This window comes from Homalodisca vitripennis, chromosome 4, assembly GCF_021130785.1.
Source record: "Homalodisca vitripennis isolate AUS2020 chromosome 4, UT_GWSS_2.1, whole genome shotgun sequence".
Lineage (NCBI taxonomy): Eukaryota > Metazoa > Arthropoda > Insecta > Hemiptera > Cicadellidae > Homalodisca > Homalodisca vitripennis.
In genome coordinates, this window is record NC_060210.1 from 27014263 (window position 1) to 27039602 (window position 25340).

The following is a 25340-nucleotide window of genomic DNA, read 5'->3' on the forward strand; positions in this document are numbered from 1 at the left end:
TATATATGGTGCAGTTCTTCAATACTGATGATGGTTTCACTTTTGATACTTTATAAATTAGTTTATTTTTAATAAACTAATTAAATTTAATGAATTTAATAAATGTATTGTGATACATTTAATAATACCTGAACTTTACTGTGATTCAACATCCCAAACAAAGTATATATATACAGGGTGATTCAAAACTAAACGGCAATCTCTCGGGAGCTTATTCTATAGCTAAAAACAAGTAAAAAAGTTTATATAACCATATGCCCGGAAACGCTTCGTTAGCGAGTTACGCCTAGCGAAAGATTTCGCCCGGATTTCAGAACCCTTGGTGAAGTCAGACCGTATAAAAATAGTAAAGGTAGTTACAAAGATACAAATACGATTGTTTTTTATGTTTTTATATCTGACAAATTTATTAAAATTCGTCCCAGAGCTGTAAATGCAATACTTTCAGAGATATCTTACGTAAAACACAAGAATTGGTGCAAAGAAATAACACATTTTTGTGTTTAACGTAAGATTACTTCCATAAATGTTAAATAAAGGTCATTTTTTTCTTAAACAGATTTGTAGAACATTTAATTCTGAAAAGATTCATGTGAATTACTTAGGAAAAAAATTTATAATAGGTATTGAAATTTAGCTTTATTTAAAAATAAAACAGACGCACAAAAATGCATATTCTTATCTGCATAAAATATTAACTAATTTTTAGGTTGTGAGTAACAGCTGATCATTTATTCTAGACTGAACATTAACATAAAATGTATTTACCTTTATAAAACTGTAATAATCACCTATAATAGTTGCTCAAAGTGTCCTCCGTTGTTAGCAATGCACGTTTTCGCACGACGAATCCACTCTTTTCTAGCGCGTTTCATAACGTTTGGAGCATTCTTGATAGTTTCTGCCGCCTCTGTAATGCGATTACGTAACTCCTCTATGGTGTTAATCCGTTTTGAATAAACAATTGACTTCATCCAACCCCATAAGAAAAAGTCTGCTGGCGTGAGGTCAGGAGAACGTGGTGGCCATTTTACTGGTCCATTTCGACCAATCCATTGTCTACCGTATGTATCATTTAAATAGTTTTTCACATCATTAGAAAAATGTGGAGGTGCTCCGTCGTGCATAAACCATGTATTTATTCTGCTTTGAACAGGAATATCTTCCAAGAGGGTAGGCAGGTTTGTTCTTAAAAAATTTAAGTACGCTACTCCATTAAGTCGATTAGGGAGGAAAAATGGACCAATCAAATTATCACCCAGAACACCAAGCCCCATACATTGACTGAAAATGTATGTTGAAAATGCCTCGTCGCAGTTTCATGTGGGTTGTCGTACGCCCAAGTATGGGTATTACGAAAATTTACAATTCCATTTCTAGTAAAACAGGATTCATCAGTAACGAGAATACGCCGAAGAAAATACTGATGTCGTAAACAATTTCTTCTTAACCAGCGGCAGAACATCTTCCGTTTATTAAGATCTTGCGGTAATAAGTCTTGAACACGTGTTATATGGAATGGGTACAACTGTGCTTCATGAAGTGTCCGCCATACGCTTGACTGGCAAATATTTAACTGACGTGATAATCGTCTGGTGCTTGTGGTGGGTGATAATTCTACAGCATTTATTATTGCTTGTTCATTATTATAGTTCCTTGCGCTACGTTGACGACCAGTATCTATTCGCTTCGGTTTAAAGCTACCAGTTTCTCTAAGTCGTATCTCCACAGCTTCAAATGTTTTGCGATCAGGTGTTCTTCGATGTGGAAAAGTATCACGATATTCCTGAACTGCAGCTAAACCATTCTTGTTAACTTTGCCGTAAATCAGTATCATGTCCGTATACTCTTCAAACGAATACATACCATTTACATTATCTGCCATTATTTACTAAGATAATTGCATACACTTTTATAAAAATACTTAATAAAATATTTTTAAAATAAATATTTAATAAAATATTTTATACACTTGTATAAAATATTTCCAAATAATCACAGGATCTCACAAAATACAATCTTCACACGCCACAATACAAAAACCTCCATAAAGGTTATTCAAATATTACTTCATGAACTTAATTGTTGATCAGCTGATATTGCCAACCTTTGCAAAGAAAATATGAAGATAAAAAGTGTTGAATAAATGATCAGCTGTTACTCACAACCTAAAAATTAGTTAATATTTTATGCAGATAAGAATATGCATTTTTGTGCGTCTGTTTTATTTTTAAATAAAGCTAAATTTCAATACCTATTATAAATTTTTTTCCTAAGTAATTCACATGAATCTTTTCAGAATTAAATGTTCTACAAATCTGTTTAAGAAAAAAATGACCTTTATTTAACATTTATGGAAGTAATCTTACGTTAAACACAAAAATGTGTTATTTCTTTGCATTAATTCTTGTGTTTTACGTAAGATATCTCTGAAAGTATTGCATTTACAGCTTTGGGACGAATTTTAATAAATTTGTCAGATATAAAAACATAAAAAACAATCGTATTTGTATCTTTGTAACTACCTTTACCATTTTTATACGGTCTGACTTCACCAAGGGTTCTGAAATCCGGGCGAAATCTTTCGCTAGGCGTAACTCGCTAACGAAGCGTTTCCGGGCATATGGTTATATAAACTTTTTTACTTGTTTTTAGCTATAGAATAAGCTCCCGAGAGATTGCCGTTTAGTTTTGAATCACCCTGTATATATATATATATATATATATATATATATATATATATATATATATATATATATATATATATATATATCACAATACATTTATTAAATTAATTTATTTATTAACTAAATTTAATTAGTTTATTAAAAATAAACTAATTTATAAAGTATCAAAAGTGAAACCATCATCAGTATTGAAGAACTGCACCAAACTGTTAACAGTTAAGAAAGCATGTAACTCATTTACCGGCCCATGCTACCTTGAATCTGCAGGAAGTGCTTTAAACGCCAAAGAGAAAAAACACTAGCGTAAAAACAGCTGTGTAATGTGATCCAGCTGTTTGGTGCGAAGGCAATATTTTCAAGGGCGTTTTGTGTTTCACTGCCTTATTCAGTATTCTCTGAATTTTAATCCAAGAATAATTTAACTATAGGTTGTATGTGTACTTTATGATAAAGACCAGAATCCTCTCTGCACGATGGTAACATTATTGTGATACATTTAAATAAGTAAAGCCTAATTCATTTCAAAAATTAATTTTCTAATAATAAAATTATGAATGGATTTTAAGTTAAATACAGTAGACTTTCAATATGTGTGACATTTAATAATTGAGATAGTTGTTAGTTGTGGACTAGGATTCTAGTGTTGATCTTAGTTAATTCTAGTTTCTTAGCGGCTATTATAACCATATTTTAACAAGTTTTTTTTATTTAATGATATAAATAATAGTATATAATAGTGGAATTGATTTCCTTGCAGTGCTTGTAATTGTTATTAGTTTTCTATTTCAGTAGTCTATATTTGGAAAAATATAAATTAATTGTCTTAATAAATTATTTAACTTGGTATATTAACAATTATTATTTGGGTTAGAATATGATAAGTGGATCAGGTTTTTTATATCGATTAGTACAACCATCGATACTTAATATTCATTTATTGAATACGCATTTATAAATCATCAACATATCTATAGGGTACCAGTAAGATTAAACGCCGGGGCGGCAAATCACGAATTTGACGTTACCAACGTATTCTGCTCACCCTCCTGAACAAAAAATATATATAGTACTAGGGGGTGCAAATGACAAATAACATGATTTTAGGGGGTATATTGATAAGTGGTAAAGTTTCTAATGTTTTAATGTTCAGTTTGTGTGCTGTGTCTGGATAATCTGTTTACTGGAATATTATCTGCGGCCGGGACTGATAGCAGCCTGATAGCATACCTGTTATCTGAGTTGTCCGGGGCATAGGTCAGTTCTACACAAGATATCGTGTTCAGTAGGTCGGATTGAGTGAGTGAGTTTACAATGATGAATCAACCATCCACTAGTTCAACCAACCCTAGTGAATTGTGTGTGTCGGAGTGTTTCGTAGGGCACGTAAAGAGCTTACGTTTTAACCGAAACGAAATTATCTCTTTTTTAATATAACAGGGCATTTTTAAAAATGAGTGTATTTGTTCGTCGTGCGGTCGAGTGGTGTTTTTAAAACCGGGAGACTGTGTCGTTTCGTTGTGATAGACCACTTTTTTTTTGCTGCTGTTTAGCTATATCCGCCAACACACTAATGGTAAGTGTTCTCTGTTAATATCCATCTATATATTTGAGTTTTTCATGATTTATTTAGTTTTTAAACTTTACATAATTGCCTTTGCACTACATTTCAATTTATATTTTTGATCAGCCCCTCTAGAATTTTATATTTTACTGATAGGTACTATCTCGAGGGATGTTTTTCTTTTATTGACATCAGCGCGGGGCAGCACCGAAGGTGCTGCCGAAGCCCGCGCTGATGGCCGGAGGCACTCGTAATTAATTTTTTTCTCGAAATTAAGAAAAACATTATTAATTTTGATAAAAATTCTGCTCATTTCTGTAATTTCTCATTTACGTTTGCAAAGATGGCGGCGCAACCGATGACGTCATCACGAGGTTCAATCATTGGCCACAAAAGGTCACGTGACGCTAGACGTGGATGTAGAACATGGAGATATTACTGGAAAGTTATTTAATTTTTTATTTTCTAGAACTTCGTTATTTCTCATTTCCACCCCATCAAACCTTATACTTTTTTTTATATAGGACGATTCCAATAAGTTAAGAACGCAAAACTCGTATTTTTCCGCCCCGGCGGTTAATATGATAATTACCATCTATAGTCATAATCACAATCATATTTTAAATTAAAATAAATAATATCTTAGGTATCAATTTACAATAACGTGACCATGGAAAGGTATGTTCATTTTTTTTCCTGAAAACAATAGTGAAGAAAAAATTCGTCGGCAACGAAAATCAAAGGAGTTACGATTTTTTGAAATCCTCTGAAAACTCTCTTTTTGACAGTACCTCTGGCAATTTTACTGAAATGATGCTGACTAGTACGTTAATCCTGTCAACGATGCCTGCCCGCTGCGCAGTGCTGCGCACTGCTTGCTCTTTTAGAAAAAAAATTAACTCGAGCTTGCAAAAGTCGAATCCCAGATCACTTGATGCCCCTGATCCTTAACCCTCCAAGTGTTGTTCGACAAAATTTTGTCGGTTATATTCCATCCTTAACGCAATAATGCCCGAAAGGCATCAATATAATACAATAATATACTTTCCCCCCAGTTTATATGCACCTGTGATAATAATACTTGGCTATAAATGCCCAACCCATGAAAAAAAGTCCATTTTTCATGGTCACGGTATTGTAAATAAATACCATACCTTATATATAATAAATCTTATAAATAATAAATCTAATGATCAAACAAACAATTAGAACTGGAAATAGGAAAATGTAATAAATAATAATGAAATAATAACAATATAAAAAAGATTTCTAACAGGAAATACAAAATATGCGTAATTATTAATATGTATTCTCCTGGGTAGCAATGATTTACCGCTTTGAAGAAGTTGTTGAAACATCTTCTCTTTAAAACCGTCCGTATTTCTCTTCTTTACAAATACTCACAGAGATGATATGCAAGCAGGTCGGCTGGTATGCCACTTTTTAAAATTTGTTTCACGGTCCTCCACGAGCTTTCGATTGTCTGTTATTATTTATAAAAGAAAATACGTTCATCATATGAAAAAGTGTTTCTAGGAGATACAAGTTAGTTATTGTTAAAAAATCAGAATTGGTTGGTTATATCGAAAGTTATAATTAAGTTATATTATGTGTCAATATCGATATAAAAAACCAGGTCCGCTTATCCCTACCCAAGTTTTGGAATTAATTACAATGATACAAACCAAAAAATGTTATATATCAAAATTACAGCAATAGTAGCAATGAAATTGATCGAGGGAGTTTCAATTAATTATTTTGACATGCTTAGGTTTAGTTCCACTGAAGAAATACATGATTATAGGAAATAAAGACAAGTAGAAAATAATGTTATTAATTTTGAAATGTATCCTTTAATTTTTCTATTAATGTACTGTGCGACTTGATATTTGTACTTGTCCTTGTCATCTGAGACTGATGTAGTAATTTTATCTGAGCATCCTTATTCAGTGCAGCATTAACCCTAGAAGTGGCTATGATGAATCTTGCAAGGCATTTTTAAGAATTCATATTATATATTTAGACTAGATGTCATAACTTACTTTACATTCTGTTGTATTCAGAAGGAAATGTTCATATGTTTTATATCAATTCTAATTCAATTTAACCGGTAAGGCACACACCGTTTATGTGTGAAAAATAGTTTTCCGTTGAACTAAAATATCAAGCTTCAACCTTTAAAAAAACCGTAAATAAAGTTGTAAACATAATTTATTATTTACAAAAGAGCAAACCCTAAAATTTATAAGAATCACTATATGAAGTTTTATATAATAAACATGACATTTCAAAAATTAGTGTTTTAAAATTCCGTAAAAAACCGCATGGTTTAATGTTTACTTTAGCCATGTTACCTAAAACAACCCAAAGCTACTTTTAACCATTGCTTAAAATAAGGTACTTTCATTTCTTAAATGAATTTTCAGGTGGTCACAAACCATAATAATATATAACCAATATATAATAATAATAACAACCATATACAGTATAATGCATGCACAGAAATTAAAATGTTTTTATTTAAGTTAATATTTGTATTATCTATTTTTTTTTTTCAATTGGCGCGGACTGCGGCAACACAAGGAGGTGTTACTGCCAGCCAGTTCAACTAATAGTTCCTTGTACAAGGATTTTTAATTAATATTTTCAGCCTTACTCAAATAATTCTATTCTTTTTTTTTACTTTTCAAGCATTTTCCTTTGATAAACCAACAAGTAATAGAAATTTACTAAATTAAAATTTACTACCAAGTGGCTTATATGTAGCTTGTATATAACTCAATGCAAAATTAGTAGGAAGGATTTTTTAGTATTATTTGTTGTAATTAGAGAATTCATATATTTTTATCCAAAATATTTTTTTACTAATTATTTTGTTATATTATTAAAATTAATATAAGAATGATGTAAATGGAATATGAATATTTTTTTCATATTAATCTTGTACCTGAAATCTTCATAATACATATCTAATGAGGAAACTAATGGTATAACTAACTATAAATGACATGTCTTCAATAAGCTAAACACATCGGGTAACAGCAAGTTGCAAATAATTCCAATAAATTATGAGACTCGTTAGGAGGAATTGGAGTAACAAACTACTGCTACAGTAAATGGAACGATGTATAGAACATTATACAGAGTGCCTCAGACCACCTATTTATATAAAAAGAATTGTATGAGCTAGAACCATCAAATATTTGTATCAATTCCCTCCCCATTGATACAAATATTCAAAGTAAAATTTAACTTGTATTAAAACTGTAAAGTATACTCTTAGTTGCACCATGTACAGATAGAAGACTTTTACCGGTGGGAGGGGTGGCAGGGGTTAGCGTTATGCACTGCGTCTCGAAAACATTTCCTATGACTCATCAACAATAGCGTCCTTTCTCAAAATCGTATTGATGCAAATAATTCACTCACTAAAAATGAGTTGATGGTACTGAGTATGGTGGTTGCTTGTGCTTTGTTTCTACTGATAATATCTGATGAGTTAAATTTGAAAGTCAAAGGTAGAATAATTCATAGTCAGGCCTGCGAAATCGTGAGTAATGTTTATCAATTTACTGGCATCTCACGTACATCTAACCAAACTTGGTCAGATGGCTCAAATAAAGAGTGTCAAATTTTCCAGGCATCTGTAATTCATAAATATGAGATTTTTAGCACTTTGTTTTGTTAATAATTTGATATAAACTTTCCTACCTCTAAGCAATTACTAGAAAGTAATAAATGGGCATCTGAAGAGCTGAAATGTAAGAGAAAAGAAATAGTTAATTTATAACAGCAATTCAGAAATAAAAAAATAATATTAAATCAACCATTAAAAATATGAAAAAGCAATTGAACCAGTCCATTACCTTGCTAAAGAAGAGCTAAAAAGAAGAGTTAAAACTACTTAGAATTTAATTAATTATGAGGTCGGTAAACAGAAGCTTTCAATATCAAATGTATCACTTGCAGTAAACACCAGAATATTGAAAGACCCAACCTTGGTCGCTGATATTTTAAATAATTTTTGTGTTGAAGCAATTGATAGTTTAATACATCCGAGCATTTACTCCACCAACAATGCGAGCATTTACTCCACCAATCATGAAAGCAATATGGAATTTGAGGACTCAAACCAAATTTCAACTACTTTTAAATTTAAACCAGTAAACTAGGTTGAAATAAAAGGCATAATTTCATTGTTTGAAAACAATATTTGACAGGATTTGATAAAATTTTAATTGTTCTAAAGCAGTCTTATCCAATAATATTATTTTATATTATTATTATTTTATTGTGTTAAGGGTTTTAAACCCTTAACACATTTGGGTTGTTCTCTAATAACAGGAATTTTCCTAGATAAGCTCAAAATAGCCAAAGTAATTCCTATTTTTAAAAAGGGAAATCGAAACGATCCTGCCTGTTATAGGCCAATGCCTCTCCTGTTGGTATTATCCAAAATATATGAAAAAGTTGTTTATATCCAATTTTTTAATGATCTGGAATCCAACAATTTGTTAAACAGTGAACAGCATGGTTTTTGATCTGGACAATCTACGATTACTGCGGGTATTGAGTTTATTGATTCGATAATCAATTCAGTGGATAAGGGAGAACACATGATTGGAGTATTTCTGGACTTGACCAGAGCATTTTACAGTGTGTCGGATTGTAAATTAATATGTACTCTGAAAATTTTGGGTATTATGAGAAAGGAACTTGCATGGTTTAGTTCTTACCTTCAAAATAGGATGCAATACGTTGAAATAGAGCATGTTTCAAACAGTGCTCATTATTGTTTTAAAAACAAATTTCATTCAAAAGTAAGAAAGTTGAGCATGGAGTCCCACAAAGATCAATATTAGGTCCACTTATTTATTTATTTTTTACATACATCAATTGCCTGTAGTGGTGGGAAGAAGTTCTGCTGTCTGTTTATATGCTGATGACACAAATGTGGTTATCTCAGGTAAAAGTGTTGAGATGTCCGCTTTCATAGGGCTGTCAGTGATTAAAGACTTCTTGATAAGTTAAACCCTTTTGTTAAACTCATCCAAATCAAATTTTATATCTTTTTCCACAAAACAAGCTCTAAACAGGGTTCAACCCAACATTTTTATTGAGAAAGATCAATTAATTGCGGTATGCTTTTAGCAAATATTTTTTAGAATTGGCTATAGATAAAAACTTAAGTTTGGAATGAACACGTTGACTAAGTTTTAAATAAAATTTCTGGTGGTCTATGTGCACTAAAACAATTGGCTAAGGTTTGCAGTATAGAATCTCTCAAATAAAGCAGTCTTATCCATTAATAGTTTATTATGCTCTTATAAATTCTTACATTGTTTACGGTATAGCTATTTATGGAGCTACCACATCATATAATTCAGATAAAATTCTAGTTAAACAAAAGCAAGCTATAAGAATTATAATAAATTCAAAGAAAAGAGATTCAGTTAAACATATTTTTTGGGAACTCTAAATATTTACTGTCTACAATCTTTACATATTTGAAACTATAAATTATGTTATACATTTCTACAATCATGCCTTAACAGAAGGAAAACCAGTATAATACATGGTTCAATATAATATATATAATGATTCTCATCACTTGGAATTTTATAAAAGGAAAACCTCATACATGGGGAAAAAATTTCTAAATCATTTAGCGATTGAATTGAAAACTCACTGCAACATTAATAATTTCAAAATTAAACTTAAAGAGTACCTACTCTATTAAAGAAAATTAAACCTCTATATTCATTCTAAGAATTTTTTGAAAGTGATAATTGATTGGTTTAGCTCGATATGTGTATATACGAGGTCTCTTCAAAAAGTATCGCAAATTTTGTGTATTTTCAAAAATTATTGATTTATTTGTGAATATATATTTTGTCCCCTTCAAAGTAATTCCCCTGGGATATTATACCCTTGTGCCAAAGTTTTTTCCAATCTTCGAAGCACTTCAAAAAATAATTTTGTTGTATCTTGTTTAGCTCCTCCTTTGATGCCGTCTCTATCTCGTCAATCGTGGCGTAGCGTCGTCCTTTCATGGACCTCTTCAGTTTCGGGAACAAGAAAAAGTCACAGGGGGCCAGATCTGGGGAATATGGTGGCTGCGGTATCATTAGTGTGTTGTTTTTGGCCAAGAAGTCGCGTACAAGCAGCGATGTGTGAGCAGGGGCGTTATTGTGGTGCAAAAGCCAATTTTTGTTTTTCCACAAATTCGGGTGTTTCTGGCGGATTGCTTCGTGCAAATTTCGCATAACTTGCAGGTAATATTCCTTATTCACCGTTCTACCTTGTAGCAAGAACTCATGATGCACCACGCCCCTGCTATCGAAGAAAACTGCAAGCAAAAATTTCACATTCGACCGAACTTGGCGTACTTTTTTCGGTCTTTGTTCGTGCGGCAACTAATTGAGCTTTGGTTTCCACGTCATAACCATAAACCCACGATTCGTCACCAGTTATGACCCTCTGGAGCAAATTCGGGTCGTCATGGACAGATTCCAACATCTCATTAGCAATGTTCATGCGATGCTGTTTTTGATCGAAATTGAGCAATTTTGGTATAGATTTTGCGGCAACCCGTCTCATGCCCAAATTATCGATTTAAATCGAATGGCACGAGCCAATCGATATGCCTAGGTCCTCGGCAATTTCTCTAACGGTGATTCGACGATTGGCCAATACCATTTTCTTCACTTCATCAATTTTTTCGTCTGTTGAAGTGCTCGGGCGTCCGGCACCCTCTTCGTCGTTCACATCTTCTCGGCCTTCTGAAAACATTTTGTACCACCGAAAAACATTGTCCAAAGTAGCTTCTCCGTATGCCACAGTCAACATTCGGAATGCATCCGCGCACTTAATTTAGTTTTTTCACACAAAATTTGATACAGGTTCTTTGTTCCATTTTTTTGAATAGGTAAAAATCGAAGACGAACCTAAACATGGCAAGCAAAGCAGCTGTCAACAACTAACTGAACATTCAAAATCGTCAACATAAGTGAGAGACATATGTACCAACATAACGCCACAAAAAAAATCTAAATTCGAATATACGTAACCCATGAAAATTCAAATTTCACGATACTTTTTGAACACACCCCGTGTGTATGTGTGTGTGTGTGTGTGTGTGTGTGTGTGTGTGTGTATATGTCTGTGTATATGTATATAACAACTTACTTTTTTTACCATAATATAAAATATTTTATAGGTTGATATTAGATCATTTTGGATTAACTATAATTTTCTTTGTGTGACTCTATTCATTGTACATACTGTGCATTTGTTTGTGAATAAAGAACTTATGAATCTGAATACATGTGCCAATTTCTAAGTGTAAGAGACTGATAACTATCCATGCAGATGGAGAGAAAGGGTTTGTGCTCAATGCTTTTACCTGTTAGAAAGCAAGCAATCTCAGTGGAGACAACCACGACAGCATGAATAGGGACATATTTTTTAAATGGATGAAGGAAAAAAGGGTTACCAAATTTGGAACGGTTGTTGATAAAGCGTTCTACCACGGAATACCATTCAGCGACGAAATGTTTTTACCTGAACTGTACAAACTTGTCGCGCTACATAAACAGAAACATGTCCCTTACGCCTTGGAACGTAACTGTTCAGCTGGATGATTATGACATCTTACGACTTCCACACTACCATCTAAACCTCAATCCCATTTAGTTAACTTGAGGTGAAGTCAAAGATTATGTAGTTAAGAGGATTACATCCTGTACTATATCGCAATTGCTAAGGCTCTCAGTGAAGCCAAGATGTCAATTATGGACGCAGAAGAGCGGTCAGTAAAGTATAAGCTCATAGAGAAAATCGAGAAGGACTATGCAGCCGCAGAACCCCAGATTAACAATATTGTAGAATTCTTTACTATATTCGTTGGAGATTGTTTGGTTACAGACAGCAGTAACCGTGACCCAGAAGAGAAGAACATTTGAGTGGGATTGAAGAACTCTTAATGAAAAAAACAATTATTATAAGTTCGATATTAGAAAATTATATTTATTCCAGTCTTTTAATTAGCTAAATATTATTGAATTCCCTGAAAATTAAATAATTAGAGAAACTCAGTCAGTAGCTGTATTAGGACATATACTTGTTTTTTCAGTTGCTATAGTGTCGTTTAACGTGTTTTTCAAAATAACTTACTTGCCAATACTAAGCGGCAAATCAAAATCGTAAGTTTAAACTGATGTTAAAATTCATGCATTATGTGGCGGTCTCCAAAACTGGTTAAATTGTTATTTAAGTTATAGCCATTTTAGTAGATCATAACATAAGAGTAATATGCTCTCAGAGGGCTGTCGAACTTTAACATTATTAGCAGTTAAACCTATTTTGCCAGAGTGTTTCCAGATCCCACTTTGGCTTGGGGAGGTATGACAATTCCCAGATTTCCCGGTAGTGGTAATTCCCCCTTCTACCATTTGGTCCTAGATATGCTTGTGAATGAAACATTATTTATTTAGCTTTAGATTTTAAATAACCCCATAACATAATTGTAGCTAATAAGATATTGATGCAGATAACTAATAGACATATTGGACGATTAAGCTTTTTTGTTTTGGTGTTTTGGTGTTTAGGCTTTTGCTGGCCCCACTTTCAAATTTGGTAAGTATATTTTCAATAAAATAATTTTGTTTTTATATATGTTCGGGGTATGTTTGAATAAATCTATTTCATTCAAATGTATTTTCATTGTAAACCTCATATTTGTTTCTTGGCCTGTGTCATTTAATGTAATTTTTTTGTGAGGTGTAAAAAAGTTTATACCAGTCCTGAAACTGCTATAATTCTAAAGGTAAAATTATATTCATTCTAAAATGGTATTTTTTTCTTGTTTTTTAAAGAGTAATTGTATATAAATAACTGTTTTATTATTACATTTTAAATTATTTTAATTTACAAAGTATTGTATCTCTGTTATTCACAAAATGCAGACTAGACTATTTAATTGAATTATATAAAATGAGTGGCTTTTACATTGTCTTGTAACATCTTTATGAACTCGTTTTGAAAAATACTAAAGTGAAAGAAATCTCTACATTTTAAGAATTTGCCTATATTTATATCAAGGGTTTGAACCTTAATATTTAAAATCTTGTAAATGTTCATTGATGGTGACAGAACCGCAGCTAGAGGGGGTATGGGAGTATTTTCATCCAAGGCAGTAAAATTATAGGGTCGGAAAAATGTGGAAGGTCCTTGCGTCTTTTCATGTGTAGTTTAGTCAGTCTCTGTGTGAATCTCTTTACTCTTGTATTAAAAAGTATATGTATCCGAGTTTGGCCATTAACAGCAGACTAACAAGTAAAACTAAAATAATGGGAGTTAAAAATTAGATAATTTCTTCTACGTTTATACATATTAACTAATAAAAATAATAATTTTATATGTTATAAATTATTTCAAGCAAACCAACTTTTAACATTCATAACTTAGAAATTTGATATGCAAGATAAGTACACAAGTGTACTATTTTTAAGTACATATTAAATTATGATCTTAACTTTAATTCTTGACCGGGTTGTTCAAAACGTTGGTATTGGTCACATTAAATGGGAATTTTAAAATCACTATCTTGAGTGTGTAATTTTGTAAACCATTATTTATTATTTTGTTAATTTACCGTGCCCAGTGTCTGCTTGATTTTAAAATCACAAACTGCCTCACTTCCGAAGCAATACCGCTTTGGACAGTAAAAATAAGGGAACAAAACTATATTTTTAAGTTCAACACTTTGTGGTAAAAAAAATGTACAGTTGACATGTGTTTCAAAAGTTATATTTCCATCATCAAATTCTTAGCGGCAAATTGTTGCAAGTAATTGTAATTGTAAAATATGGAACTTTATAATTACAATTCCTATGAAGTATTGTACGGATACCAATCTGTCCTTAATTACTCCTTTTTATCACAAGTAGGTTTAGATTAGATTATCATAAATATGTTACTAGTAGTACCGAAGTTAAAGTTAACCTTTACAAGGATTCACCTGATCTGGGGCGTGAATTTGGGTACTATCTCGAGGGATGTTTTCCTTCTTTTTTTTTGCAAAAATTGCAGAGTGGCACCGAAGGTCTACTGTCGTTTGCACTGACATCTAGGGGCATTTCAAAAAATAAAATTAAAAGTAACTAAAAAGTAAAATTTTTGAAACAGTTTGAAATTACTTCTTTCTTTTTTCTAACTTTTAAGCTTAGCTATAATACGTCTAAAATATTTTAAAATGTAATAAACTGTTAACATTTTTTTTTATTAGAACAAGGAGATTAGAAACTACTCATTGCATCTAGACCTAAAATGACCTTTAAGCTTGCTTCCGGAGTAAAAACCCGGTTCCCCTCAATCCGTTTCCGTAGACGCACTTAAGGTGTAACCTCATGGACACAACTGCTGCGCTAAATTGTGATTGACTAATACAATAAAGGGTTTTTAGCGTTTAGTGAAGTTGTCTAACTACCAACTCATACTTGATTTGGTGAAATGTTATTCTTCTGAGTAGAAAGTGCTTTTCATTAAAACATAAAATAACATTTATTAACAGCAGTCTATATATTTTTCTACATTTTGTAAGGTAGCACCGCGGACCTCCTGGTATGGGCTCATGGACCCCCTGGTACAGGCTCGTGGGACCCTGAGGGTCCGTGGACCACACTTTGTGAAACTTTGCAAAACACACTGAATTGAGTTTAACCACCAAATTAAAACATGTTTTTTCAATTCATATAACACTAGAAAGGCCTAGCAAAAACTTCTGTTGTCGTTGAGGACAAATATCCGAACATGTTGCTCGTTTATGACACTTTTATGCCTCTGTAAAGGGCGAGGAGCAGTCACAAACAAGTGTATTGGTAGACAAACCAAATATTGTAAACAACTACGTCACCTACTTTTACAATACAGATTAAAGAAAAGCTCATCTTGGTTTGGTTCCTGTGGTCCTCGAGTTGGTTTGTTTAACTCATGTTACTTCGGTTGGTGATTCACCATAAATCGTATCTTCAAGATTCAACATTTAATATACGTGAAAACTTAACAATGATACTCACCTAAAACAAGGCAAAGAGTGATAAATAATAGACTAGAGTATAAGGGTCGAGTGAGTTTTGCTTCAAATTCGTTACATGATGTATTAAAACTTCAAAATAAATACTTTTTTGTATCAATACACACACACACACACACACACACACACACATATATATATATATATATACCTACCTAATGTTTTTCTGACACAATGTTAATGTTTGTAACCTAGAAATAAAAATCAAATCCAGTAATGTAAGATACTAATTATTTAGTTAAAGAATCAATTTCTTCTTTTAGTGCTTTCATTTTAAAATTTGTTTCCTCAATTAAAGTTCTTATTTTGACATATAATTAATTATATTGGTAATTATTATTATATACTCGTATTAATATCTTGAAATTCCTGGAGTTGGCCTATACAAAAATCTGGAAATTTTAAAATTTGTTTCCTCAATTAAAGTTCTTATTTTGACATATAATTAATTATATTGGTAATTATTATTATATACTCGTATTAATATCTTGAAATTCCTGGAGTTGGCCTATACAAAAATCTGGAAATCTCAGGCAATTTTATTACAGGAAATTTTTATTACAGCGACCCTAAAAAATTAAAAAAGAGAATTTAGATTTTTGCAGAACATCCCAGTCAAAGTGCCTGGAACCAGGAAAGAAAAGGGGACACACTGCGTGACAACACAACTGCACCATGACCTTCCTCATCTGAGATCCATTCGTTAAATGCGGACTATGTTAATTATTGAGTAAACTAGTAATAAAGCAATTTAAACTAAGTGGGCGGTAATGACTAAGAAACAGTTTATGTTATATTATGAGGTTTAAATTAAGTTTTGGCTTTTAATTTCTTGCAGAAAAGAAAATATTGTCATGTATATCATATGTGAACTAGGACAATGACCCTGTTTCAATGAGTATTTTTATAGGTTTCTGGTAAAATGTTAGACTGGATATGTAACTACCGAGAACTTAAAAACAAGTGATTTAAAGCTGTCTCTATGTAATATGAGAAGGTAAGACTACGATAATGGTGCCTATAAAGGTAAAACACACTGGAGTAGAAAAGGATTCTAAACTTGAGTCCAAGCACTTTACTACCAAGCAGTTGCTATTCCTCAACATTGTCGTGAACAACGCACCATTATATTGCGTTACAATTGTTAACATTCAAGCTGTACAGTTCAAAACAGACTATATTCTTTATTTGCTGCTTCAACTTACAGATGAAACATATTAAATATTCATGTGACATTTTTTAACCTAAATCCACTCTATAGGGAAACAGAATTGGTGCATTAATTTCACTCAAGTACTGGGAAGGGGAAATTTACAATGATGGACTTTCGGATTTTAATGCCACCAGAAATATGCATTCGGGAGAAGCAATGCACTTAACTAGGTAAATAAATTAAACTGTGTTAAAAGATTTAACTTTGTCATGACATCTAATAGACAGGTAAAAAGGTAATTTATAATCTAGTTTATAATGCTATAAATATTTTGCTAATATTGCCCTGGCATGGTTATTTAAGATTTGTTAACTGTATACACTATTTTTTATAGCAGTAAAATTTAATGAACAATATCAGACCTGCAAGCCAAGTCAATTTATGATTTAATTGCATGTAATTAAAAAGTTATTTTGTTTACTGGCAAAACAACTTACATGCAAGATTGTTGATATACATGTGGCTTTACATTTTATCTCAATCTGTCCTGATTTGTTTGTCCTACTCAGTTGGGATCCACAACCTAGGCAGAGTATTCTCTGACCACACTGTGTTGTCTTTATACTTTACAAAAGGAGCAAATAAGTACATAACAATCTAAACTGTGAACTGGAATCCAGAAGTATAGTACAAAAGTTCTCAGAAGGCTAAAATCGTCAGTGAGTTTCTGTTGCTATTGTAACTTAATCTACGCTCTGGACTGGGGCTCAAACACATTGTACAAAATTTTAAGAAAGTTTTGTAGATTTACAGTGGGTTTAGATAAAGTGCTTGAAGTGCTTGAAGATACGTATATCTAACTACACTTAAAAAAATATTTATTTGGAGTATCCAAAAATATTGTGTATTTACTTTCAATGTGTTACTCCGCATAACTTCTTTTCAAATACTATACTATTGTAATTTAATGCTTATTTCCAATCAGTATGTAATATAAGCATATATATTTTTTCAAAGATTAGCCTCTATTATGTTTGTTTACATATGGAAATTGTGTCTTTGCAGGTACGAAACGTACGTACTGCACTCATTTCTGGCATGAACCAGGTTTATCGCTTGAGTCGAAGTCAACCTGTCAGAAGCATGTCCAGCAGGCCTGATGATGTTCTCACAGAAGTTATAAATAACTCTGGAGTAATCACCTTAAACCGGCCAAGAGCTTTAAACTCACTGACTGAGGCGATGATAACAATAGTTCTAGAGAAGTTACAAGAGTGGGAGAACAGAGTTCAGTCTATAGTCATACGGGGGAGTGGGGAGAAGGCATTTTGTGCAGGAGGTGATATTTTAGCAGGGACATCTGGTAGTCCTACTAGCTGTCAGCATGCGAAAGACTTGTTCCGTAAAGAATATACCATGAATTATACAATCAGTCAATATACGAAACCATACGTCGCATTAATCGATGGGATAACTATGGGTGGAGGTGTGGGTATTTCAGTTCATGGGAAATACCGTGTAGCCACAGAAAAGACAATTTTTGCTATGCCAGAAACAGCAATTGGTCTTTCCCCAGATGTTGGTGCAAGCTACTTTCTTCCGAGGCTAGAAGGAAAACTGGGTTTGTATCTTGCCCTCACAGGACAAAGGTTGAAGGGCAAGGATGTAGTAAAGATCGGTTTCGGTACACATTTTATTGAAAGCAAAGATGTTCCTAGATTGTTTGATGCTATAGTGAACTTAAAAAATGGTGATATAGACAGTGTACTTAGACAACACACTCAGGACATATCAAGTCACCAGTTCAGTCTAGAAGCTCACATGGGAGTAATCAATCAGGCTTTCTCAGCTCCGACTGTAGAAGAGATAGTGAAATGTCTGGAGAGAGAAGGCTCCGAGTTCAGTTCTGCAACTTTGAAACTACTAAACAAGATGTCTCCCATTTCAATGAAGATTGCCAAAGTGGAACTGGAGAAAGGAGCAAAGATGAATTTCAAAGAGTGCCTTCAGATGGAGTATCGGCTTGCAAAGGCTGCTCTAGAAGCTACTTCTTCACCTGATTTTTACGAAGGTATTTATCTGTGGACAAAATTGTGGTTTTCAGTCTATTGTATACAATTTTAGTTTAAACAGAGTGAATGATGTACTTAGATTCCTACTCTGTTAAATTGTAAAGCACAATTTCATCACTCACTATCACTTAGCACTATAAGATACAAGAAACCCAACAGATTTCTAAATTAGACATGATTACAAAACACACGATTGCAATACTTACATCATAGTGTAGTATTCATTAGTAATAACTTAAATTATATTAGCATATTATTAAATATGTTGCATGGTAGTATTGATTGATAGTAAATTTATTGTTTGTGACTAATATTAATATAGATAAAAGATTATTCTTCAAGTCATGATTTTGTACAAAGTGTAGTATTATAATATTCCAGTTTTAATTCAAAGTATATAATTTGTATTTTATTTTTATTTTCAAAAACAGAAACAATGCTTTTAGAATAATGCAATACTGAAAATGAAATCGGTAAAATAGTGAAAATTGATCAGTTTGAAAATAAAACCTTTAAGATGACATTGGCCGTAAAACTTGGATGCTTGACGTTCATAATATAAGTTGTATTCAGGATAATTCTAAACTGGTATTGATGATATGTAAAAGGTGTGAATAAAAAGTGTGTTATTATTTATTGAAGGAGGAGTTATTGTTGTAAAAGAGAAACTAAAACTGTAATAACTGTGATTATGTTTTGTATAACAGTGTTATCTTAAGAGTACAAATTTTAGCTTGTGTTAGTTTTTAAGCATTTGCAAGACAATGGGTTCTAGTTATATGTATTGTTTATTTTATGTTTCTTGCCGTGATCCCTTAGTTAAAAACATTTTACAAAAATTAAATTAAAATACCGTTTTCTACAAGCAGCAGTCCCCAAATCTTTTTTATTGTTAATTTTGTGTACATTGTTAGTATCAAGGCTGGGGTTTCTATGCTTCTTCATAAATATTAGTGGATATGTTTAAGCATAATACACAACTATTTTAATCCATTCACATTTACGAGGATCATCCGGAAAGTAAGTTCCATTTCGCGGAAACTATTCGAACAGCAAACAAACAGCACAATGCACATGAGCCCTGAGTGCTGTTTACTATGCGAGTTTAAGATGTTCAAAACAATTGATCAACAGGCTGATTGCAAAATATGATCACTTATCTGGCTTTTGACAGCAAGGAACATTCCAACAGCGGATAGGATATTCATAGATAGATAAGTGAAGTTTATTGGCCCTAATGTGATGAGTGACAGCAAAGTGTGGAAGTAGGTGAGAGCTTTCAAAGATGGACAAGAAAATGTCCAAGATGAACCAAAATCTGGGTAGCAATAAATGATCGTGGAAGATTTAAAAATGTTGTTGATGAAAAGATATGTGAAGATTGACAATTTACCATTTCATCATTAGCATTGGAATTTTCAACCGTATATAAAGTGATATTGGACATAATTGTTTTTCAACATTTGAAATTTCACAAATTTCAACGCAATTTCAAACGGGTTCCCAGACTGCTTACTGAGGAACACAAAATGGGGAGAATGGATTGTACACATGAGTTTTTAGTCCAGTATCATTATGAAGACAATATACTTTAGAGAACACGAGTGATTAGACAAGGGTTTCTCACATAACCCCAGAAACTAAACGTCAGTCAATTGAATGGTGTCACTGGTTAAAGTCAAGGTCAAACAAACAATCTCAACACGCAGGGTTATGGCGACTGTGTTTTGGGATGGACATAATGTTATTGGAGTTTATGAAACTAGGAAGAACAATAAATGCAGGCAATTTTGGGATGGGGACGTGCAACACAGAATAAGTAACTTGGCGTATTGACATCTGGAGTTCTCTTCTTGCTGACAACGCCAAACTCCACTGTGTGATCCGAACCCAAACTCTCATCAGATCATTTATTTGGGAATAGATTGACCATCCACCTTACAGCCCGCACTTGGCACCAAGTGACTTCCACTTGTTTTGCTACCTAAAGGAATAAGTGCTTAAACACTGATGACAAAGTGAAAGAAGCAGTCAAAGTTTGGTTTTCTTTACAGGCGCCAGATGTCTACAACATCGGTATTAACGTCATAAAGCTCGTAGAACATTTTAACAAATGTTTAAACAAAAATGGACACTATGTTGAAAAATAAAGAAAGATATCGGGAATCAAATAAAATAAGATTTTTAAAAGAATCTGTTATTTAATTTTTATAAGAAATGGAGCGTTATTTTCCAGGTGACACTCATAATTGTATTATTCACCTAATTCCTCATAGTGTTACCGATTCAATTCTAGTATTTGTGGGTTTTGCCAATTTAAATCACTCGTACCTCACAATTCTGTTTTTTATTTGTGGCACACACTTTTCAAATTCACTGCTGTTTGGTACATAAATCCAGTGATTCATTTCTCCACTATCTATACCATCACATCAATCATAAGCGTTTAATTCAAGCAGTTGTTGTTCAAGATTAAGTTGTAATAAGTCTAGCCAATCAAAACAGGTCTAATAAGTATTAGAATTAAAGAACAACTTTTGTCAGGAGTCTATTCAACTTTTTCTTAGATGAGAGAGCTATAATTATACAGCAGCTAATATATAGAAAACAATGTAAGAGAAATGTAAACAGTAGCACAATAAAATATAAGAATACTGGAAAACCTAAATTGGCAGTCTGCCTGTGCGTAGGCCTAGTTGCATCTAGCCGTCCACATAAAATTCAAATATAAATGTTAGGTACAAAATTGTATTAAGTAGCAATGAGTGTTAATTATATAAACAATTTGAGTTTAAATCTGTATAAACAAGGAGACAAAATGTAAGTAGAATATGTAGAGCATACAAATTCATACATACATGATTCATCTAATTTCACAATCACTTATTTCAATTTCAAATTAAGTGATATACATTATTAAGATCTACATGATTAAATACTAAAACATTTAAACCACCATAATTCCATTATCAGGAAAATTTATAGTTGGAAAGAAAAATGAAAGTATAATGTTCTCTGAAAAACATGTTATTTTACCTAAAACAACCTTTGTTATGTTAGCTATTGTAAGTACAACTTACTTAGTAACTTGTATGAATGGTATGCCTCTGTTTATGCCAGCACAAGTTACCACAACATGACAGCGTTATTTGATTAGTCTGACATAGCTGCTGACTGTCGCTCTGCTTGTGTTGTGCCAGCACAGATTACTGCGACATGACAGCATTATTTGATCAGTCCGACCTAGCTGCTGACTATCGCTCTGCTTGTGTTGTGCCAGCACAGATTACCGCAACATGACAGCGTTATTTGATTAGTCTGACCTAGCTGCTGACTATCGCTCTGCTTGTGTTGTGCCAGCACAGATTACTGCGACATGACAGCATTATTTGATTAGTCCGACCTAGCTGCTGATTCTGTCTGTATTGTGCCAGCACCACTTACCGTGACATGACAGTATTAATTGATTAGTCCGACCTAGCAGCTGACTACCGCTCAGTCTGCTTGTGTTGTGCCAGCACAGATTATTGTGACATGACAGCATTATTTGATTAGTCCGACCTAGCTGCTGACTATCGCTCAGTCTGCGTGTGTTGTGCCAACACCACTTACCGCGACATGACAGTGTTAAATTAGTCCGACCTAGCTGCTGACTATCGCTCAGTCTGCTTGTGTTGTGCCAGCACAGATTACTGCGTCATGACAGCATTATTTGATTAGTCTGACCTAGCTGCTGATTTTGTCTGTGTTGTGCCAGCACCACTTACCGTGACATGACAGTATTAATTGATTAGAGTGACCTAGCTGCTGACTATCGCTCTGCTTGTGTTGTGCCAGAACAGATTACTGCGACATGACAGCATTATTTGATTAGTCTGACCTAGCTGCTGACTATCGCTCTGCTTGTGTTGTGCCAGCACAGATTACTGCGACATGACAGCATTATTTTATTAGTCTGACCTAGCTGCTGACTATCGCTCAGTCTGCGTGTGTTGTGCCAACACCACTTACCGCGACATGACAGTATTAATTAATTAGTCCGACCTAGCTGCTGACTATCGCTCAGTCTGCGTGTGTTGTGCCAACACCACTTACCGCGACATGACAGTGTTAAATTAGTCCGACCTAGCTGCTGACTATCGCTCAGTCTGCTTGTGTTGTGCCAGCACAGATTACTGCGTCATGACAGCATTATTTGATTAGTCTGACCTAGCTGCTGACTATCGCTCAGTCTGCGTGTGTTGTGCCAGCACAGATTACTGCGACATGACAGTATTATTTGATTAGTCTGACCCAGCTGCTGATTTTGTCGGTGTTGTGCCAGCACCACTTACCGTGACATGACAGTATTAATTGATTAGTCCGACCTAGCAGCTGACTATCGCTCAGTCTGCTTGTGTTGTGCCAGCACAGATTATTGCGACATGACAGCATTATTTGATTAGTCTGACCTAGCTGCTGATTTTGTCTGTGTTGTGCCAGCACCACTTACCGTGACATGACAGTATTAATTGATTAGTCTGACCTAGCTGCTGACTATCGCTCTGCTTGTGTTGTGCCAGCACAGATTACTTCGACATGACAGCATTATTTGATTAGTCCGACCTAGCTGCTGATTCTGTCTGTATTGTGCCAGCACCACTTACCGTGACATGACAGTATTAATTGATTAGTCCGACCTAGCAGCTGACTATCGCTCAGTCTGCTTGTGTTGTGCCAGCACAGATTATTGCGACATGACAGCATTATTTGATTAGTCCGACCTAGCTGCTGACTATCGCTCAGTCTGCGTGTGTTGTGCCAACACCACTTACCGCGACATGACAGCATTATTTGATTAGTCTGACCCAGCTGCTGATTTTGTCGGTGTTGTGCCAGCACCACTTACCGTGACATGACAGTATTAATTGATTAGTCCGACCTAGCTGCTGACTATCGCTCTGCTTGTGTTGTGCCAGCACAGATTACTGCGACATGACAGCATTATTTGATTAGTCTGACCTAGCTGCTGATTTTGTCTGTGTTGTGCCAGCACCACTTACAGTGACATGACAGTATTAATTGATTAGTCCGACCTAGCTGCTGACTATCGCTCAGTCTGCTTGTGTTGTGCCAGCAAAGATTACTGCGACATGACAGCATTATTTTATTAGTCTGACCTAGCTGCTGACTATCGCTCAGTCTGCGTGTGTTGTGCCAACACCACTTACCGCGACATGACAGTATTAATTAATTAGTCCGACCTAGCTGCTGACTATCGCTCAGTCTGCTTGTGTTGTGCCAGCACAGATTACTGCGACATGACAGCATTATTTGATTAGTCTGACCCAGCTGCTGATTTTGTCGGTGTTGTGCCAGCATCACTTACAGTGACATGACAGTATTAATTGATTAGTCCGACCTAGCTGCTGACTATCGCTCTGCTTGTGTTGTGCCAGCACAGATTACTGCGACATGACAGCATTATTTGATTAGTCTTACCCAGCTGCTGATTTTGTCGGTGTTGTGCCAGCACCACTTACTGTGACATGACAGTATTAATTGATTAGTCCGACCTAGCTGCTGACTATCGCTCTGCTTGTGTTGTGCCAGCACAGATTACTGCGACATGACAGTATTAATTGATTAGTCAGACCTAGCTGCTGACTATCGCTCAGTCTGCTTGTGTTGTGCCAGCACAGATTACTGCAACATGACAGCGTTATTTTATTAGTCTGACCTAGCTGCTGACTATCGCTCAGTCTGCTTGTGTTGTGCCAGCACAGATTACTGCAACATGACAGCGTTATTTTATTAGTCTGACCTAGCTGCTGACTATCGCTCTGCTTGTGTTGTGCCAGCACAGATTACTGCGACATGACAGCATTATTTGATTAGTCCGACCTAGCTGCTGATTCTGTCTGTGTTGTGCCAGCACCACTTACCGTGACATGACAGTATTAATTGGTTGGTCCGACCTAGCAGCTAACTATCGCTCAGTCTGCTTGTGTTGTGCCAGCACAGATTATTGCGACATGACAGCATTATTTGATTAGTCCGACGTAGATGCTGACTATCGCTCAGTCTGCCTGTGTTGTGCCAGCACAACTTATCGTAAAATGACAGTATTAATTGATTATTCTGAACTAGCTGCTGATTCTGCCTCTGTTGTGTCAGCACAGATTACCGCAACATGACAGTATCAATTAAATAGCTGCATCTACCTACAGCCCATCACTCTATGTGCCTGTGTTGACCCAGCACCACTTACCCCAACATGGCAGCATTAATAATTAGTTGGACTTAGTTGCAGCCCATTGCTAAGTGTACCTATGTTGTGCCTGCACCACTTCTGCAACGTAGCAGTATTCATTAATTAGTTGGACTTGCTGCAGCGAATCACATTCAGCCTTTGTTGTACCACCAATGCATACCACTCCATGACAGTTTTAATTGTTTGGTCAGAACTAGCTATAGCCCATCGTCAAGTCTGCCTGTGTTGTACCAGCACAGTTTACCTCATTATGACAGCATTTTCATTTTTATTTTCAAAGAGTACAATGTCAGGACCTAGCTGCAGCCCATCGCTGTGTCTGCATGTGTTGTGCCAGCACCACTTTATTCTAATGAAGAAAAAACCGGTGGTGTATTTATTCTAATGAATAAACCGTTAAATTCAGAACAATTCAACAGCACCAGTATAAAAGTTGTACAAGAAGAAACCCTCAGATATTGTTCAAAAGTTGAAACAATAAAAAAAATTTGGAGGAGAGGAAAAATATATCACTGTGTA

General features: G+C 34.3%; 1 protein-coding gene across 7 annotated transcripts in view; it reads left to right on the forward strand.

Annotated features, from left to right (window-relative positions):
• The first annotated feature begins 3042 nt into the window (after positions 1–3042).
• LOC124359073 (3-hydroxyisobutyryl-CoA hydrolase, mitochondrial) overlaps positions 3043–25340 on the forward strand; it is a 62438-nt gene continuing 40140 nt past the window's right edge. For 2 of the 7 annotated variants that reach the window (XM_046811490.1, XM_046811484.1), the window contains exons 1-3: positions 3043–3163; positions 12858–12885; positions 17562–18567. In XM_046811490.1, the coding sequence (XP_046667446.1) occupies positions 3132–3163; positions 12858–12885; positions 17562–18567 (1066 nt within the window). In that variant the 5' untranslated portion in view covers positions 3043–3131. Of the gene's footprint in view, positions 3164–12857; positions 12886–17561; positions 18568–25340 lie in introns of those variants that run through there. The other 5 variants (XM_046811486.1, XM_046811485.1, XM_046811491.1 and 2 more) reach the window with 5 other exon arrangements.